Raw genomic sequence first — 21038 nt, 5'->3', positions numbered from 1 at the left:
GACATAGATTTGAATAATCAGATTTGAAACACCCTTGTAAGGGTAGTTCAGACTCAAAAGTATACAAGATGCCCAAGGAAAATATGTAGAGAAAGAACAATAGGACAAGGATGAAATCCTGGAGAATACCAATTATCACAGAGGTGAAAAGAGAAGGAATATATAGACATTTGTGAAAGAGCAATTATAAATATATGATAGAGACTGCCAGTGCCCATTAGTATTTGTGTGCCTCTCTTCTTCCCTAAGAGTACTGCTAAACTACGTATCTCAGCCTTTGCAGTTAGATAAAGCCATTTTAAAACATTCTGTCCAAAGATCTATGGGCAGAAGTAATATATGCACTTCTAGGCCTGGTTTCTGAAACTTCTTCCATGATCCTCTAGGCTTTCTCATTCTTTAAGGAAGACTTCGAAGTCACAAACAGGATGGTAGCATCACCTTTACAGGAAAAGACCAGTCTCTGAATGTCTCTAAGGAGCTGCACTTAGGACAGACACTGTAGGAAATATCAATATTTTGGGTCAGAGGTCTAAACCCTGAAAAACCTACATGGTTTGCACCACACACAAAAAAGCTGTAATTCCTTTCTAGTATTTCATATAAAAAAGTTGTGGCCAGGCGCGGTGGCTCAGATATGTAATCCCAGCACTTTGGGAGGCTGAGGTGGGCAGATCACCTGAGGTCAGGAGTTCGAGACCAGCCTGGCCAACATGGTGAAACCCTGTCTCTATTTAAAAATACAAAAATTAGCTGGGTGTGGTGGCAGGCACCTTAATCCCAGCTACTTGGGAGGCAGAGGCAGGAGAATTGTTTGAACCTGGGTGGCGCAGGTTGTAGTGAGCCGAGATTGAGCTATTGCACTCAAGCCTAGGGGACAAGAGTGAGACTTCTCTCAAAAAAAAAAAAAAAGTTGTATGTGTCCAGATTTGAAATTAAGTATCAAAATGATAATTAAATTAAAACTTCATAATGACCTAGGCTAGGAATAAATACTAGAATTTCAATAAAGTATTTTCATGAACATCATGAAAACATCTATTTAATCCAATAAAAGCTTCCGTGTTTTAAAATTGTATATTATTTCTGACTCTCTAAGTTTACAAAGCAGATTTATAAGTTTATCAGTGACTACAAGTCCTTCTTAAAGCAGATTGGGACATTTCTTCTGAAATTTTGAGTGCTATCAAAAGTTATCACCTGTGTTTCGTACAGTTCATATAAATTGTACTTCTTGAAAATTTCAAAAATAAAAAAGTAGTTACTAAAGGAAAAGTTTATGCATGTATGCCAAATCTTTGAAGAACAAAGGACTTTTGAAGTGCAGAGAAAATGAGAGAACTAATACTCAGCAATTTATCTAGCAAGATATGTTTCCAAAGAACTTAAAATAGAGCCTAAGTTACATAGAAAATCTAAATATTTAAAACAGAGTTTTATTCATTAATCACTATTCCAAATCATAACATAGGTTTTTAAAATGCATGAAAACAAGTAACATGAACACTCTTATATCTTAATCAAATCAATTTGTTTAAATTATAGGTTATAAATAAAACCAATCCTAGCAAACCATTTCAAGGAAGTTTTTCATTGTCTCCAATAGAGTCAGGATACCATATTTATATTTAAAAATGTATTTTGTAGAGTACATATAAGTACATGCATGTATTATACATGCATAGTATTCTCTAAAAAGTATCAATATTCAAGTATCAGAATTTAATAAAATATTATTCATATAAAACCAAATTTAATTTTTGATTTAGAAGGAAATCAAGATAGTAAACTGTCATAAAATTTTACATCTAAACACAAGCTATCCAAGGACCTATTCTCCCACTAGATTCCCATCGCCAGAAAGTGAATATTTAATAAGTCAATGAATAAACTGGTTTATTCTGTAGAAGGCATACACACTTAATAGATGTGATTCAACCAGATGTACAAATAGGAAATATGACTAGTCAATTAGCTTACTCAGTTTCTTACATATAAAATATAGTTAGCTTACATGTAAAATATGTAATCTTACATATAAAATCTGACATATAAAATATATAAAATCTTACATATAAAATATAGTTAGCTATACTTAAAAATTTCACTTGAAAAAACACTTAGGATAAATTCTTTTCTTCTCTAAATATAGGAATCAACTTACAAGGCCAGGAAAGATATATTGCTCTTTTCATTACTCTTTTCCTCATTAACGGGCATGCTCTAAGTACTCGGCACTAGTATGTTATGCACTAGTATGTTAAATGTTGCCTTGTCATCAGGGTATATAAAAAAATTGAAAATGCAGACAAAAAATAAATTTCATGCTCTTGCTTCATTTCATGGAAGACTTAGAAGCCCCACACTTAAGACAGCACCATCACTTTTATGAAAGGAGTCCAATTCCTGAATGCCACCATGGAGCTAAGCCTAAACACTGTATGGAACATCTACATTTTCGGTCATAAAGCACAATAAATGTCCTGAAACTCAAGGAAGTTATAATGTAGAACATAGCTGAAGCAGTGCATCTGTGTTATAGTACTGTCTTCCTGGAGGAAACATCTCTAGAGTGAGCCAGGAAGCTCTCAAAGTGATGATGGAATTTGGGGTTGCAATCAAGTTCACTGTTTAAAAACCTCTCCTAGAAAGCCAAGAAACTAGGATCAAATCCTTGCTATGCCACTAATTAACTTGTGGAGTTGAGAGTAAACAATTAGACATTTCTAAGTCTAGTTTTCCTCATCTGTAAACAGCCAATCGTTGATTAAGTAAAAGGGGCTGGCCAATTTAGGCACTCAATACATGTTTGCTTTCAACCTCCCACCCACCCACTACTCTACAAGTAGAGTTTGTAGGCACAAATTCTAAAATCTACCAAAAAGAAAGTTACTGCATTATATTTGTGTATACATGGTTTTTACAACATCTATATGTTGGGGTTTTTTTCCTGCTCTATCTGGAAAAAAATTAGTTTAAGCCTTGCTTATAAGAAAAAAGAAGCTAAAGTAAATAAATCCTGGACAAGAATACATATATTCTCAGTTTGTTTTCTGTAAGTCAGATGTTTAGAAATAGCAATATATTTTCCCGTAAAAACAAGTTTTAAGATTCTCAAGCCAGTTTATTTAAATATAGCCAAAATATATACCTAATTTGTGTTATATAACCATCAGCATTTAGAACAAAGAATTCATTGAAATATATATCCAGAGTTCTAGGTTGGGAAGATCTTGGGAGAAATAACTCCCACAAAAATTCCAGGAGCTAGAAAACTGGGACTTACTTTCACCAGCCATGACTAATTTCACCCACCAGGACGTGACACTAAAACACTGCCTACTTTCCTGTACCGCTCCCATCCCAAACCCCAAACTACAAACTCCAAACGCATGTTCATGCAATAATCCCTTAGGACAAGGATGGAAATAGAGGTGACAGAGGAGAGGAAGGCAAGAAACTTAGATGTGCCTGAAGAGTGATTTTTTAAAAGTCGATGCACTGGGGTGTGTCCGTGGAATGAAGAGGGGTTTCCTGTCTTATTTCTCTCTTGTATATGCTGAAAAAACAAAGCAGAGTGAGGGTCAAGGACTAGGTGGAGAAAGCAAGGCTGATCATGGAAGTTTTTCTACAGTTACTTCTGTGAAAGTAACCATAATTTGAAATTGGATTAAATATTCCCTTCCCCTACTCCTTCTCACTGCTGTACTAGTATTACAAAAGAAGCTGTGAGAAACAACTAAAAGAGTTCATTGCATTGAGGCAGGGTGATAATGGACCACTGGAAATGAGGTGGGGAGTCGCATCCCAAAGGTGATGATAGTGACTGAGAAAATAAGAAAGTATATTTAATCCTTCTACTCTGAGTTCTTTAACGACAGGTTTCATTTCCTGCCCAACTTTGCACCCTTGGTGCCTGGAAATCTGGCACACAGTAGGTGGTCAATAAATGTGTCAAATGAATGAATAAATATAACTGTAGTGGGTGCTGTATTCCTCATCCAGATCCCCCATCATAACTGAGGGCTTATTTTCCTAGCTATTGGGAGTACTGCTGGCAGACAGCCCTCAGCTGTCAGCCCTCTTTGGGAATTACCTAGGGAATAGGAGCCACTTCGGCCCAAGATCATACTCCTTCCCGGGGCAGCTTGCATCTAATGATTGGGGATATAAATGTCCAGCTCCTCTCACCCCACTTGAGACAACTCTGAGGGACCATCCCAGCTTCAGAGCTCTCCGTGTGGGTTACTGAAACTGTATCACAGTCCAGCTTCTCCCATGGAAATCTGGCTTTCTTCCTTTACATGGCATTGGTCCCAAGAGGCCTGCCTAGTAAATCTGCTGTGCTCAAATTTCCATTTCAGAGTGTCTGCTTTCAGGGAAATTCAACCTGAAACAATAGTCCAAAAGAGGATCTAGATTTAAACCAACTAAGGAAAGGTATCTGATTTCATATTAAAGGTCAGTAAATATAAAAAGGCTTTATTAAGGCTAAGGAATTAACTTTGTTTTCTAGCAATGTATTTCCATTTTAGCTACTTTAAGTAATCAACAGACCTAGAGTACTTTGAGGACTGCTTCAAAAAAGACCACCTGTTTTACTACCATGTAGGCAATTAATGATAAATCGTACCAAATTCAATTTATCTAACTTAAAAGAATGCAAAGAAAGAAACATTATGAATTTAGTGTTAACATGGTGTAAAGCATTGCAGAGAACAGAGCTGCTTTTCCTGGGGATGTTAATCTACGTCTGACTTGATAAGGAATTGTTCTCCACTAAAAGCTACTAAATACATTAAGCACTGTACTTTTCATTATGATTAAGATAGTTAGAAATGCAATGCTTATATAAAAGTCACTTTTAAAATATGAAGAGTTACAAATGACCAGATCTACTTAATGTACAACTGAATAAAAAAGAAATAAATGAATAAGTAACAACACCATTTGCTTCATCTGGATACAGCTCCATATGTACTTAAACTATTTTGGGTTCAAATATTACCTTAACCTTGTAAGAATGCTTGAGGTTTAACCATTAAATTGAGGCTCAAGAACTATTTCAAGCATATAAGTATGCTTTTTAAAAATATTTTTTTAGAAGACTACTTGCCAAATTGCTACATAGCATGATTAGCACTAACCATGCTTTCTAATGCCACTCTGTAACTCTTGCTCACAACTAAAATCTGAGGGTTTTGCCAGAGTATGCAGATACCAATATCAAGCTTTACTATAGAGGTGAAATGAGTGGACCATATATGGAAAAAGTCTGAATCTGTACTTCCTGGAATATGGCCCAAAAGGCATTTAGCAGATGTTTTATACTGGATTAGTGATTATTAATTCTATCTGTATATATTTCAGAAAACATACTTGGATTTGAATCATCTGCTCTGTGGAAATTCAAGAAGCAGGCTGAGTGACACTGAACACACGCATGCCCTTTGCCATATTACCTCATCATTATACTCTTCTTATTTTCCTTCAATAATACAAACATTAACTATGTAATATTTCTTGCAGAGACAGGATTTAGAAATCACAAGAGGATACTTATCAAAGAAAATGGAAACAACAGGGTGCTGAGAAAACCTGGTGCCAGTACAAATGCACACAAAACATTTAAAACAAAATTAGTATCAGCGTTGCTATAATTACATTCCACCAAATGTTTCATTAATTTAACCCTCAGCTTTCTTATGTTAACATAAAAGCAATCACTCAGTACCCATCTTTACCTAACACTGCTTTTACTTCATCTCCTGCATATATTTCTTGCTATTTGTTTCCTATTGTAAGAAAACACAGGCTGGATGCAGTGTGGCTCACACCTGTAATCCCAGCACTTTGGGAGTCCAAGGGGGTGGATCACTTGAGCCCAGGAGTTTGAGACCAGCATGGGCAACATGACAAAACCCCATCTCCACTAAAAATACAAAATGTAGCTGGACATGGTGGCGCACACCTGTAGTCCCAGCTTCTCGGGAGGCTAGGGTGGGAGAATCACCTGAACTTGAAAGGTGGAGGTTGCAGTGAGCCAGTATCATGCCACTGCACTCCAGCCTAGGCAACAGAGCAAGACTCTGTCTCAAAAAAAAAAAAAAAAGAAAAAAGAAATGCATTAAAAATTAGAATTACTATTAGTTCCATATATAACAGCATAATCTTTAATCTCTTGCCCAAATAAAATTAAATTAGCTTTATGAGTCATTTTATTTTTACATTTTTTTAAAAAGATGGTTAGTCTGCATTTCATTATTTAAAAGGCCAGTTTCCTGATCCTTTTTCAACTACAGAGAGTCATCTCTTAAAATTTATGCTATGTGGAAAGTCTGAGATGTATCATGCCTTTGTCAGCTTACCATGAACACTTCCTAATGTAATATCCCCAGCAGCAGAAGACAGAAATGATGATTCTGTATAAAGATACTTGGCTTTCAGCAAACCATCTTCAGTAGATATAGTAACAGAACTTCCCTGCAGTTTATCTATGGTAACAGCCTAGTAAGAGAAATACTAATCAGTTCATTATAAAACAAAGACTGGTAAAAAGCCAAAATGTTACCTGTGGAATTAGCGGGTAACTACATAAAATGTTACTACCTAGTACACAATCACTTTATTGACTGTGATTCCCTACCTCTAATTACGAGATTCTGAGCAATAGTGCATTCTCTGTAGAATATGGAATAGATCCAATATATTCCCCCATTGACTTACGTCTCCTTTAATTTCTCTTAATAATGTTTTATATGTCCTATATAAAATTCTTAATCTTTTATTAGATTTATTCCTTTTACATATTTTTAAGTGCTATTGTACAAGGTATCTTTTAAAATTTCATTTTATCCTAATTAACTTTGTATTTGATCTTAATCCAACAACTTGACTAAACTCACTAATCCTAATAATTTATCTGTACTTTAAAAAATTATATATGTGTTACTATACTGTCTACAAGTGATGGCTTCATTTCCTCCCTTCCAATCCTTATATTAATACTTTTTTTCCTGCTTTTTCCTTCTTTTTCTTGCCTTAACCATCTGTCTCAGGCCCCCAATTCAACAGTGAATAGCAGCTAGCAGAAGCAATGGGATAGCAGGCATCCTTGTCTTATTCCTGTTCTCAAAAGAAAAGTTTACAACATTTCACCATTAAGCATGATGTTTGCTATAGATATTTTTAAAATGATTTTTATCAGATTAAGGACATTCCCTTCTATTTCAACTTTGTTTTATTGTTTTTGCTATTTAAATCATGAATAGGTTTTGAATTTTAGCACATACTTTATCTGATTCTATTGATTTATCATGATTTCTCTCTGTTAGTACATTAATGTAGTGAATATTCTATTATTTCTAGAACTTTTCCACTTGACCTCTAATAAGGCAGTAGCTTTCCACCAAACTAAACGGAAGGAATTTAAATTTACCTATTTAATGACAGAACAAAAAGTAGATTTAAAAATCAGTACCTTCCTGACAGAGGTATTGCTATAAATTTTCTTTTCTACATGAAAAGAAAAATTTTTCATTTAGTTATTATGAATATACATAAATACACATACGTAGTTCTTACAAATAATGAAAATCAAGTTTTAAGGAAGTACTGGGGCTTTGTAGCCCAGACTGAGAGGAAAACTGACAACTATGTCATCGATTCACCAAATAGTCAGACAAAATGGGTTTCTGTGTTCTTTGTTAAGTTATAAAACTAAACTTAGACACTAAAATTAATACAATTTAAAAACAGCCATGTAGAATAATGATGCTATTATTTATAGTGCTCATTCGATTCTCACAATCTTGTTAAGTGGACAAAGCAAATATCACCATCCTGTTTGCTGAATAATGAAACAGTCTCAGGGAAGCTAACTGGTAGGTCTAGAACTGGTCAAGTTATCTTTCCTGTGATTCCTTTACCTTTGTCATCATCATCGTGGTAAGCATTACATTAGACTTAGCTATGGGCCAGATGTTGTTTTAAGTACGTTACCTGTATTAACTCATTTAATCCTCTTAATAGAAGATTTTTTGAGTTAGTTCTATTACTATTATCCAATTTTCCAAAAAACTGAGACACACAAAGGTTAAGTAATTTGTCCAGTTATAGAGCTTAGTGAATGGTGGAGCCAGAATTCAAACACAGGTGGTTTGGCTCTCAATGTATTCTGTGCTCTTAACCAATTCACTATGTTTGTCTCTCAAATATCCAAATCACATTTCTATGAAAGTTGTATATTAAAAGTTAATAGATTTCACAAGTATTTTATGTTTTATAAAAACTACAAACTTAGAATTATACATTAAAAATCAATACTATACATAATAAAAATAGAAAAAACACCTAGACTGATTCTTTAGTACATAACAAAACTCAATCAAGAAATAAAATTGTATAATAGCAAGTAAAATACATGAATATTCAATAAGCCATAAACATTGGAACAAATAAATAACTGAGAGGAAACAGTAGCCAAGATATTCAAAGTAGCAAATGATTAAGATTTTAAATTCTTTAATACTTATATTTTATTATAAATGTTACAATATTCTAGTAACTTATTTCAATAACATTAGCCATCATTTACTGAGTTTGAAGGGGCTGTAAACTTGTCTAATTTCCCTCTTGCACCTCCAAGACCACAGCAATCTAAAAAGTAAAACTAAATGCCATCTCAAAAAAGCTGCAGTATAAGGCCACACAGTGTCTTTCAACACTTTCCTAGTTTAATTTACAGAGTATTTTTAAATGTTTAGGTTTGAACAACCTCCCACGGGGTCTGAGAGAAAGGTGATGGAAGATAAAACAACAGAAACAATTACTGTTATAATCTACCTTGTTTAATTATGCCAATAATAATCTACATATAAAATATGCTCATAACTCCTCCCCACCAATTATCTGAAAATAAAGCTGACTATGGAATTTAGCAAATTTGTAGGAAGGTGAAGGAAGATAAAACAACAGAAACAATTACTGTTATAATCTATCTTGTTTAATTATGCCAACAATAATCTACATATACAATATGCTCACAACTCTTCTCCACCAATTATCTGAAAATAAAGCTGACTATAGAATTTAGCAAATTTATAGGAAACAAAAAGACTCTTGCAAATTGTGTAAATGTAAAATAAAAGGAAACTTTTTCTCAAAGATATATTATCAATCACATATTTTAAATGACAATTTATAATGCCAAAATTATACCTTTACTCTTAATACTATGCTAAATGACCAAAGGCTACAAAAGGAGTTGATTAAAAAATACAAACTATCTTTCTATAACAACTAAAATCCCAATAGCTGCTAAAAACAAAAAAGCTCTGAGAGAGCAGTAAAGCTATCTAATGGTGCCACCTTGTGGAAAATACTGAAGAAAGCTGAGTTTTGAAACACCCCTCAACTTGCCTAAGGGCGAAGTAAAAAGGTCTTAGAAAATACTCAAATAAACCTAACACAAGAAAAATCCAATCCAGTTACTGGTGATATTACTTAATGATCTATTTTAATCTATGATCATAAAAATAAAAGTCTTTTCAGAACTAGAGTTAAATAGTAAGCATTTAAGTTTTTATTGATTAGGAACTAAGTAACTGTCAAAAGTATTAAACCACAAACTAAAACTTAAGTTGTATATTATTTAATCACTTCAATTTCAAATTTGAATTTACTTATGAACTAAAATGCATTAAAAAGGGAATGTTATGCTACGAACTTTGTAGAACCTACCCACTTGGTGAGCCAAATGGAAGCAAAGTTGCAATTAGTAAAAAAAAAAAAAAAAAAAAAAGAAAGTTGCAATCTTACACTTTTATCTGATGCATGAATATCTATATTTCCATAAACTGTTCCCAGACAGATCACTTTGCCTCCTTTTGTTTGAACATGCAATTTTTGACCCTGAAAGACAAATTAAAAAATACATATAGTGAAAAAGAGAGTAAGTTTGACTTACACTAGTGAAATATTTTCAACATTTCTGTATTAATACTGACAAAGCAACAAAAGAAGAATAAGGAATGATACAGAAACTCACTGCTTCGAATAATGACATCAACTGGAAAAAAATGTCAACTGCTATTAAAGGGGTTAAATAAGCCACCTGGACTCAAAGGGAAAAACAAGAGATACTTGGGTATTCTGGTAGCTTCACTGAAGAAGGACTTGGGAATCAAAAATCACTGTGACCAGCTAACTAAATAAATCACTGTGACCAACTAACTAAATATCCACAGTGATGAAGATGACAATAATAATCATTGTTACTGTTCATCATTAATAACAATAATAGTTATCACTTACTTGGCATTTTCTCTGCACCAGATACCATGTTAGCTACTTCACATGAACTATCATTTAATCCTCATGACAAACCAGAGAGAGAAGTATTACATTTTCCCCATTTTACAGAGGAAGAATACCAAGATTCAGAAAGGTAAATCACTTTATCAGGGTGACACAGAAAAAAACCCCAAAACCGAAAGTAACAATTAGAATCAAGCTCTGTACGATTCCAAAGCCAACATGCTTAAGGCTGGAGTGGTCTGAAGGACAGAATACACTTAGGGTAACAGCCCACTTAAACCTTCTAGCGCAACACATCCCAGAAACTAAGTAAAAGTGCCTCCGAGCACAAAACAGCAGTCACAAGCCAGTTAGCCTATTCTGCAAGACAGAAGACAAAAGTATGTGTGTGTCAGTGACTTGGTTTTGGACATGGAAACTATGGCAAACACTACTATTGGCTCACCAAAATCCATTTTTTTCCAAAGTAAAACAGTATAGCTTGACCCATGGCAAGACCACATTTTCCAGCTTCCTTTACCTCTTATGTGTTGTTAAGCTCTTACTAAGGGAACGTAAGTGGAAATGCTATATGCCATTTCCAGGTTGGTGCTTTTAGAACAAGTTGTGCCTTCTCTGTGCTCTTCTCATTCCACCAAGTGGGTCCAGAGAATAACAAGGCTCTAAAAGATGGCAGAGCCGGAAGATGGAAGGAACCTGGAATCACTGAATGAAAAAGACCCACCCACACACCTGGACACAAGTAAGAAATAAACTCATATTATATATGAGCCATTAGATGTTTGGTCTGTTGTTGTTTTTTGTTTTTGTTTTGAGATGGAGTCTCGCTCTGTTGCCCGGATTGGAGTGCAGTGGCGTGATCTCAGCTCACTGCAAGCTCCGCCTCACGGGTTCAAGAGATTCTCCTGCCTCAGCCTCCCACGTAGCTGGGACTACAGGCACCTACCACCATGTCTGGCTAATTTTTTGTATTTTTAGTAGAGATGGGGTTTCACCATGTTGGCCAGGATGGTCTCGATCTCCTGACCTCGTGATCCTCCCACCTCGGTCTCCCAAAGTGCTGGGATTACAGGCATGAGCCACTGCACCCGGCCTAGCCTGTTTTTTTTTTTTGTTGTTATAGTAGTTTATTTTCCCTTAATCATTATATATGTCTTTAGTTTTGTTACAGTTATAAAGAGATAATAGGTAAATAGCAGAAGCTGCAGAGGGAAAAAAATAGCAAAGAAAACTCACCACTATCATCAGCAACTGCAGAGAAATATCTAAAAAGCAGGGAGACAAAAACTCAAAACAACTATATGGCTTCTAGTTGCTTTACTTAGGAGGAAAAATAGTAAAACCTTAGGTAAAATAGCCCAGGAGTAAATTTCAGAAAATTTAGTGAAGAGGGCAAAATTACTCATTCTTAAAAAGATCTTGGCTGGGGTGCAGTGGTTCATACCTGTAATCTCAGAATTTTGAGACACTAAAGTGGGAGGATCACTTCAGGCCAGGAGTTTGAGACCAGCCTGGGCAATATAACAAGAACCTTTCTCTTTAAAAAAAAAAAAAAATAAGAAAAAAAAAGCCAGGCATGGTGGCACATGCTTGTATTTCCCAGCTATTTGGGAGGATCACTTGAGCCCAGATGTTTGAGGATTCAGTGAGCTAGGATCGTGCTACTGCACTCTGGCCTGGGCAACACATGAAGACTCTGTCTCTTAAAAAAAAAAAAAAAAAAAGGTCTGTATTATAGCACAGTTAACTATGTTATGTCCAGAGACATGAGTCTGAAGTCAAATTATATTTAATATACTCCTTATCAAATATGTGATAAGCCTTTGAAAAGACTATCCCCAAAGCACTTGTTGTTTTTATTTTTTAATTACTTTTATGTACAGAAAACTCAACAGTGTACACTTAACCCAGTTTCGTAGCAAGTTCTTTAGCCTTTGTCTTTTCGAGCTTGGCAATGTGAGCCACAGACTTGGGACCCAGGACATTGCCGCCCCAGTGACGGTGGACCTTGTTGTATCTGTCATTGTAATTCGTCCCAATAGCTTCCACCAGCTTAGCCAAAGCTCCTTTGTCTTCCGAGTTAACCTGTGTGAAGTCAACAATGGTATAGGTCTTCCTGTGAACTAGACATCCCAGTATTGCCTTCCCCTTGATAATGCAGCAAGGGGCCCCCATTTTATGACATAGGACGGGCAGGAAAACAATCAGCTCGATGGCATCCATGTTGTGCGCAATCACCACCAGCTGAGCTTTCTTGTTATCCACCAATGTGGTGACGGTGTTAACTCCTGCTCGAAAGACAGGTGGTCTCTCAGTGGGGAGGTCCCTTTGGCCGCAACTTTCTTCTTGGCCCTGGCCAACAGCCTCTGCTTCTTCTCTTGCTTTGTATCTGGTCTGTATTTGTGGGCCAGCTTAAGCAGCTGAGTAGCTGTTTGGCCGTCTAGGGCCTAGGTGAACTGGTTAATCGCAGGAGGCACTTTCATCTGCTTATAGAGGATGGCTCTCTGCCGCTGCAACCTGATATAGCGAGGCCATTTCACAAAGCAGGTGGAGTATCTTTTGGGCTGGATGTCCTGTCCAATGCCAAAATTCTTAGGCCTTTGCTCAAACAGGGGATTCACTGATTTCTTGGCCTCCTGCTTCTTCACAAAAGCAGGGGCCAGAGCCAACTTCTTCCCCTTGGCCTTCTTTCCTTTCGGCATCTTGGGCGACAGGAGGAGCACACTTGTTGTTTTAAGTCAAGAACTCTTAACCAAGCTCACATGAACTTACAAAATTATAAGCAAAACTTCATAGATATGTGCATTTTTTTCTTAAGGAGATAATTATTAGATTTTCTAAGAGGTCTAAGGTTCAAAAATAATAAGAGCTACTGTTATAATTTAAAGCTCATGTAATTCCCAAAAAAATGTGAAATTGATTATAAAATTTTTAAAAACATAAAACCAAATAGTTAAATGTTTAAATAAATCAGAAATTATTTAGAAAACAAATTACACTGCATTTAAAAACTACAAATGTGTGACATTCAATTAGTTAAGGGTCTGTTGCCTAAAAAGTTCACTTATCGGCCGGGCACGGTGGCTCAAGCCTGTAATCCCAGCACTTTGGGAGGCCGAGACGGGCGGATCACGAGGTCAGGAGATCGAGACCATCCTGGCTAACACGGTGAAACCCCGTCTCTACTAAAAATACAAAAAACTAGCCGGGCGAGGTGGCGGGCGCCTGTAGTCCCAGCTACTCCGGAGGCTGAGGCAGGAGAATGGCGCAAACCCGGGAGGCGGAGCTTGCAGTGAGCTGAGATCCGGCCACTGCACTCCAGCCCGGGCTACAGAGCAAAACTCCGTCTCAAAAAAAAAAAAAAAAAAAGTTCACTTATCTTATTCTTTTTTTTTTTTTTTTTTTGAGACAGAGTCTCGGTCTGTCGCCCAGGCTGGAGTGCAGTGGCCCAATCTCGGCTCACTGCAAGCTCCGCCTCCCGGGTTCACGCCATTCTCCTGCCTCAGCCTCCCGAGTAGCTGGGACTACAGGCGCCCGCCACCGCGCCCGGCTAATTTTTTCTATTTTTAGTAGAGATGGGGTTTCACCATGGTCTCGATCTCCTGACCTTGTGATCCACCCGCCTCGGCCTCCCAAAGTGCTGGGATTACAGGCGTGAGCCACCGCACCCGGCACTTATCTTATTCTTAAGGATGCTGCACAAATGTGGTCTTACCATATGTTTTGCCTGGACAATAAAGAAAGGCGGAAAGAGCATGAGCTTGGAAATCAGAACGACCCAAGGTCAAATCCCAGCTCAATTTTTTTATCTATGTGAACGCAAGTGAGTTCCTCAATCTCTTGGTGCCTTCTAGTTTCTTCCTTCATAAAATGGAGAAAATTCAAGCATTAAATGAAGGTTTAGCTAAGATTCCTGGTACATAATAAGGACTTATTAACAGTAGTTATTATTATTGCTATAAAAATTTTATTATGTAGGGCCAGGCATGGTGGCTCACACCCGTAATCCTAGAACTTTGGGAGGCCAAGGTGGGCAGATCATGTGAGGACAGGAGTTCAAGACTAACCCTGGCCAACATGCCTGGTCAAAATTAGCCGAGCATGATGGCAGGTGCCTGTAATCCCAGCCACTCGGGAGGCTGTGGCTGGGATAATCACTGGAACCCAGGAGGAGGAGGTTGCAGTGAGCTGAGATCATGCCATTGCACTCCAGTCTGGGCAACAGAGGGAGACTCTATCTCAAAAAAAAAATTTTTTTTATTAGGTAGATCAACTATATTTCAAGTCCTTAAGTTAATGAAAGAGAAACATATTAACAGGTGATCACTAATTCAAGGTAATGATATTGTACGATACTTAAAACTTAAACCAGATATTTTACCAAAGTGTTCTCATTTGTGAATTGAAGTTAGTTAAATCCTATGATCTCAATGATAATTCTCTTAACCCTTGGTATATCATTAGTATCCACAAGCCTAATTTTTCATGAATTTCTTGTTTTGAGCTATTTTATTTGTAAAACTGATATTTTATGATTTCTGTTATTTCTTCGGAGGTCTTTCAAGAACAAATAGAAAATGTACTTACTTTTAAAAAAATAGAACAAAACTCATTCTAACCTGTAATTACCATTATCGGTCCACTGGACTCTTATAAATCTAAAATACATTATGGGATAATAGTGTTCTTATTTCATTTATTTTATTTTTTTGCTAATTCATCATCCTAGGAGTTATTTCATCATTATTCATAAATTATTCCCAAATATGTTTTTTAAAAACACTAAAATAATAAGAAAACAGACGAATGATGGACTTGCATAAAGCAATCATTCTCAACTGGAGATGATTTTATCTCCAGAAGACATTTGGCAATGTCTGGAGACATTTTCCCTTGTCACAACTGAGGAGCATGCTACTGGCATCTAAAAGGTAGAGGCCAAAGATGATGCTAAACATCCTATACTGCACAGGACAGGCCCCCACAACAAAGAATTACCTGGCTGAAAAGGTTTATAGTGCCAAGGCTAAGAAACCATTTCTAATTTTATGCCTACAATGGCATAAAAGAAGAAAATCAACAGAGAAAGATCTTTCAGAACTATCAGATTAATCAAAACATAAATGCAGAGAAGCAGTATACTAGATTCTAATTTTGATCGTGAAATTGGAAATCTCAAACTCTTGAGTCTTCAGAGGACAAGTCTAGATTAGTTTTCTGAAACTTAAGTATCAACGACTGAACAAAATATTTCTAAGGACAAAAAAGAATTATGATATCCTCACCCAGTTAGTCATTCAACATGAAGACCTTATTGCACAATGTTTTACAACAAGAATCTGAACCAATTCATTGTGCTAAAAGGACTTGTGATGGTAATGTGAATCTTTTATGATATTTGTGCCACTAAATTTATTTGAAATGATTCACATGTGGACAGATGCTGATAGCAGATACGCAAATAAAGGTGGATGAAAGAAAAAAATGTAAAAATTAAAAATGCATCAAATTATTAATTCTAACTAGTGTTTAGAAATCTAAAAATGAAAATATTTTGCAATTATGAAGCAAAGATGACTGACTTCAACAAAACTGCAGGCTTTCAAAGTTCACAAAAGTATCAAGTTTTGACTATGCAAATGCAAGAAGCACTAAGAGTAACGATAAGCTAGTACCTATCAGAGAGGTATTTCAAACTATTTACAACTGACACCAGTCTAATTTTTAAAAAATTAAATATAGGTCAGGCATGGTGACTAACACCTGTAATCCCAGCACTTTATGAGCCCAGGGCAGGAGGATCAATTGAGTCCATGAGTTCAAGACCAGCCTGGGCAATACAGTGAGAGCCTGTCTCTACAAAAAAACATTTAAAAAAAATTAGGCAGGCATAGTGGCGCCCACCTGTGGTCTCAGCTACCTGGGAGGCTGAGGTGGGAAGATCGCTTGAGCCTAGGGGGTTGAGGTTACAGTGAGCCAAGATCACACACTGCATTCCAGCCTGGGTGACAGAGTGAGACCCTGTCTCAAAAAAAATTAAAAAATAAAAAAAATTAATTACAGCCAGACGCAGTGGCTCATGCCTGTAATCCCAGCACTTTGAGAGGCTGAGGCGGGCGGATCACGAGGTCAGGAGATCAAGACCATCCTGGCCAACATGGTGAAACCCCATCTCTACTAAATAGACAAAACTTAACTGAGTATGGTGGCACATGCCTGTAATCCCAGCTACTCAGGAGGCTGAGGCAGGAGAATTGCTTGTACCAGGGAGTCAGAGGTTGCAGTGAGCCAAGATTGCACCACTGCACTCCAGCCTGGCAATGGAGTAAGACTCCATCTCAAAAAAAAAAAAAAAAGTTAATTACAAAACAAGATGAATCATATGTTACTTTGCACAAATAACTACTTAATCCTTAAGTAATGAGCTACCTAGTACATTAAAAATGTGATTAAAGTAATCTAATATTTAAGCACATTTACAGTGCATAAAGATTCTGCCTTACTCTTTAATAAAATAGAAGAAAATCATTCATGGAAACTAAAATTTCTTTAGTAAGATTTCAGAATACTAGGAAAATACTATTAGTATCACTGTACACTTTGAAATTAAATGAAAAAGAAATTTGAGGCAAAACCTCAAAACTGCTATAACCTCTGTACTTTACTAGAACTGATTTCAAGACAAAATGTTTGCCAAGGACTTTCTGAGAGATGAATAAATGACAATGTTCTGAAAAATAGAAGAATCTCTTGAGTTTGATAGTACGATTCATAGCTTAAGGGTTTTAAAAAAATAATAGTGAAATAAAATTAGAAAAATGCTATACCTTAACAGACTGCAAGACGCTAGTCCCATGCTCTGTTTCAATTTTGCAATTATCACACTCAATACTTTGAACTTTTACACAGCCAGACCCTGAGGACTTGATATCTAAACCTAGAAGTAAAAAAAGAAGAAAGCACGTTAGTACTGCAATTTATAAGCTCCAAAGCATTTTAGTACCCCCAGAAATCCAACTCCTCAGTTATGTCCATAATATTGCCGAATCCTGGAAAGGGCATACTCTAAAGGTAAGGGGTCTTCTATCATGGCAACGGGACCAAATACAATAGCCTTTCTGCCAGTTTTTAGAAACAGAGCAGTTATTTCTACTGGCCTAAATCATCTAAAGAGAACTAACATAGATGGGAAGTAAAGGAGACTGCAATTCTGGTAAGTACTCCTGTGAAAGACTGTAGAAGCCTCTTCCCCAGTATATATGATCATGACTTAGGTTTTCAAATCCTATGTCTAACCTTTCATACCTAGAAAATGAAAATATTATCATGCAGCTATATCACAAGGTATTTGAAGTAATTTTTTAAAAATGGGAACAACTTTGAAAAACCTAATATATACTATTAAAACTACAAGATCAGGCCATGAGCAGTGGTTCATGCCTGTAATACTAGCACTTTGGGAGGCCAAGGAAGGAAGATTACCTGAAGCCCAGGAGTTCAAGACCAGCCTGGGCAATGTGGCAAAACTCCATTTCTGCCAAAAAATAAAAATATTAGCTGGGCATGGTAGCATACACCGTAGTCCTAGCTACTCAGGAGGCGGAGGTGAGAAGGTCACTTAAAACCGTGAAGTCGAGACTGCAGTGGGCCATGATTGTGCCCCTGTACTCCAGCCTGCGTGAAAGAGTGAGTGAGATGCAGTCTCAAAAACAAACCCCCACAAGATTGTGGACAAATGGAAGTGGTATATGAAGAAAGTTTGGAAAATAAGGAATCACAAATGCCATCCTTGGCTGTCTATTTAAGATGTAACTGCAGGCATCTCTGTATACAAATTTTAAAAATTAAAAACACTGATATTTAATTTGGAATTAACATAAATATTGATGATTTCTCTTAAAGTAGACAAGACCCACCCCCGCCCCACTGGATTCCTGAAACCACAGATAGTACCAAATCCTATATATTCTATGTTTTTTCCTATATACATATCAATGACCAAGTTTAATTTATAAACTAGGCATAGTAAGAGATGAACAACAATAATAGAGCAATTATAACAATATACTGTAATAAGTTATATTACTGTGATCTGCCAAAATATCTTAATATTTTCCTACAACAGTTGAGGCAGGTAACAAACTGAGAAAGCCAAACGGTGGATAAGGGAGGACTACAGTATCTGCTATTTGGTGCAACTGTAAGCGTTATAAAAGATGATCTTAAAAATGCTAAATGCTATTATTATTATCATCATCATCAATATCTTCCTTCAGTTGCAGGAAGAATGACAGTCTGGGGAGCCCTTCCTAGAAAAGTGTGTGTACACAGTGGCTTGCCATTTAGGAAATAACGCAGAACCCAAAAACCTAGGAAAGGTTATTTTGCAGGCATTATTATTGAAGTTTCCTAGGCAGGCTTACTATGTGTTTTTCTTCAAAGCTTGCTACTCATGAAACTTAGGCCAAAAAGAATGGAAACATAACAGTAAGAAGCTGGGCGCCTGTCTCAAACCAAATACTCAAACCAGGTGATAAACGGAACATCCTATTGACAGGGCTGTTTTGGGACACACCCCCAGGCTGTGAGTAAGGGGAAATGTAGATGGACTGCCATACCATTCAATGAATTGTCAAGAAACTTCAACCTTGAAAAATAAGCCAGTTTGCTAATGACAACGGGATAAAGGAGAACACAAGCGGCTCCAGAAATATAATTTGACCTGGATTATACCAAATCATGTTTCCATTCGATGTATAAAATTTCTATAACAAATTTTTAGTTAGGCAACCTAATTTTTAAATACTACTCGGATACTCAAGAATAGAACAGAGGAAAAGGTGCATTTCCGAAGGTGCCAACTGTAAATTAGGTTTAGAAAGCCAGGACCAATTAAAAGTGCAAGTCGACCAAATTTAGTAAGTTCACTGTGCGTGCCCTGGGACCCAAACCCGTTTTCACTTCATTTCACTTGCCAAACTTCAGGGGCGCGTTCACCTCCACGAACGCCTGGGGGTCGATAGTGTCAGACAAAATGGCCATCTCCTCCAGAGCCTCGTCGTACTTCACCTGCAGGCCGTCCAGGCCCCGCGCGCTGCCCTCCACGCCACACACCGCGACCAGCACGCGGTCGCCATCCGGGTAGGTGAGGGGGTCCAAGGGCCTCACGGCCAGGTGGCACGGGAGCCGCGCCCGCAGCCGACCGAACGGGCTCACCTGCAGCGTCCACTCCTTTAGAGTCCGGCGCGCCGGGCCAGGCGGAGGGACCTCAGCCTCCGATCCGGGCCAGGGCTTGCCCCGACCTGAGCCGTACGGCCTGGCTTGGCAAGCCCAGGAAGCCCAGCGCCCAGTGCCAACCCACAATCGGACCTGACGGAGACAGAGACGGAGGCAGCCAAGCTCCCAACCTGAGCAGGGGGCAAGCATGGCGCGCCCCTCTCTCCAGTCCTTAGAACACTTCAGCTACAGGGAGGGTCACTTGCCACGGCCAATCGACTTGGCCACTATGCCGCCTCAAGTCAAATAGGAGACGTCTGTCAGGGTTTGCTGAAGCAAGAGGGAGCCGGTTCGCTTGACTAGGCAATTTAAACATCAGCCACGCAAGCCCCAGAGGCAAGTTGCAATTTGAAAGCTCTAAACTCTGACCCGGACTCCTAGCCTACGCCCGCCCCTTTCGCTAAGGCGGACGGGATAGGTAGTTGTAAAGGGGTGGAACATCGCAGAGCTCTGGCATCTTAGAAACCACATATCCCAGGAGGCAATGCGCAGGGGAGTCCGGGTAAAAGGGCATGTGTTAGACTCCCTGGGAAAGGCGGGCGCCCTTTGCCTCAAGACCATTGGCTATTGGAGGGGCGGTACATAGGAGTCCAACTGGCCAATGGAAAGCACGAAAGGGGCAACGTGGGTAAAGCTGCGCGGTCACCTTGGATACCAAGGACGCGACTTCTTGTTTGGCGAGGGTGGAGCTTCGAAGTGAGACCCAGGAGGCCAAATCCCAAAAAGCCTAAAATAAGGATCAGGACCAAGGGAAGGGGTAAGAAACTGCGCTTTTTAAGATGACAACTAGGTGCAAACTAGGAGTAACCTCTGTGGGTGTCAAGACCCATGCTTCACTAACCTAGTGCAGGCGTCTCCAGGGGATAGAGAATGCCTTGGCAAGAGAGTAAAGAGCCTTTACTCTTGGTGCTTTTTGAGGGAATTGCCTCTTTGGAAGTGTATTCCCTCCTATATTTCAAATATAGGAATAGAGTACTGGCTCCTTCCTGACCCTAAGTGACCTTACTCTTTGGGTTTTAATTTGCTCACTTTAAAAATGAAGATAATAATACTTGCCTTGCCTTGCCTCAAAGGGTTTTTGTAAGGATCAAGTAAGAAAATGGATGGGAACGTGGTGCACAGTCTACAAAATTACCGTGTAAAGTACTGCATTTTTATTTCAACGTACTTAACATTGATTCTGAGTTACCAAGAAAATTATGAGAGATCAGAACTTGTTTTGAGAATAGCATTGATCTCTTTGACTACAAATGATCCTCAGTTTTAGAGTGTTTAAAAACAAAACAAAAAAAAGACACAAAAAAGGGAGTTACCATGGTGCAGTGGAAAGAACAGGGACAAGGGTCAGATTATTTTCCTGGCTCTGCCACTGCTTCATCTGTGTCACCTAGACCTGTTTCCTTAGTTTTAAAATGAAGAAAGATGGTTCTCAATGACCCTACAAG

General features: G+C 37.9%; 2 protein-coding genes across 30 annotated transcripts in view; one reads left to right on the top strand and one right to left on the bottom strand.

Moving 5' to 3' along the window:
• Window positions 1-19959, bottom strand: part of FAM185A (family with sequence similarity 185 member A) — a 121771-nt gene extending 101812 nt beyond the window's left edge. For 9 of the 13 annotated variants that reach the window (XR_012432750.1, XM_065541058.2, XM_065541054.2 and 6 more), the window contains exons 1-4: window positions 19293-19959; window positions 17145-17254; window positions 9820-9912; window positions 6369-6507 (exon numbers count right to left, since the gene is read on the bottom strand). Coding sequence is in view for 11 of the 13 variants with exons in the window: in XM_065541058.2 (XP_065397130.1) it covers window positions 6369-6507; window positions 9820-9912; window positions 17145-17254; window positions 19293-19743 (793 nt within the window). In the remaining 2 variants the exon portion in view is untranslated. Of the gene's footprint in view, window positions 1-6368; window positions 6508-9819; window positions 9913-12164; window positions 13020-14317; window positions 14556-17144; window positions 17255-19292 lie in introns of those variants that run through there. The other 4 variants (XR_012432751.1, XM_074035709.1, XM_074035710.1 and 1 more) reach the window with 4 other exon arrangements.
• A 306-nt stretch (window positions 19960-20265) lies between these two features.
• The window catches only part of CCDC146 (coiled-coil domain containing 146), a 245750-nt gene continuing 244977 nt past the window's right edge, over window positions 20266-21038 (top strand). For all 17 annotated transcript variants that reach the window (XM_045387553.2, XM_074035692.1, XM_045387559.2 and 14 more), the window contains exon 1: window positions 20266-20350. The gene's annotated coding sequence lies outside the window, so the exon portion shown is untranslated. The remainder of the gene's footprint in view (window positions 20351-21038) is intronic.

The sequence above is a fragment of the Macaca fascicularis genome, chromosome 3 (assembly GCF_037993035.2).
Source record: "Macaca fascicularis isolate 582-1 chromosome 3, T2T-MFA8v1.1".
In the NCBI taxonomy this organism is placed as follows: Eukaryota; Metazoa; Chordata; class Mammalia; order Primates; family Cercopithecidae; genus Macaca; species Macaca fascicularis.
The sequence above is the reverse complement of the archived record's forward strand: the minus strand, read 5'-3'. Positions and strand labels throughout refer to the sequence as shown.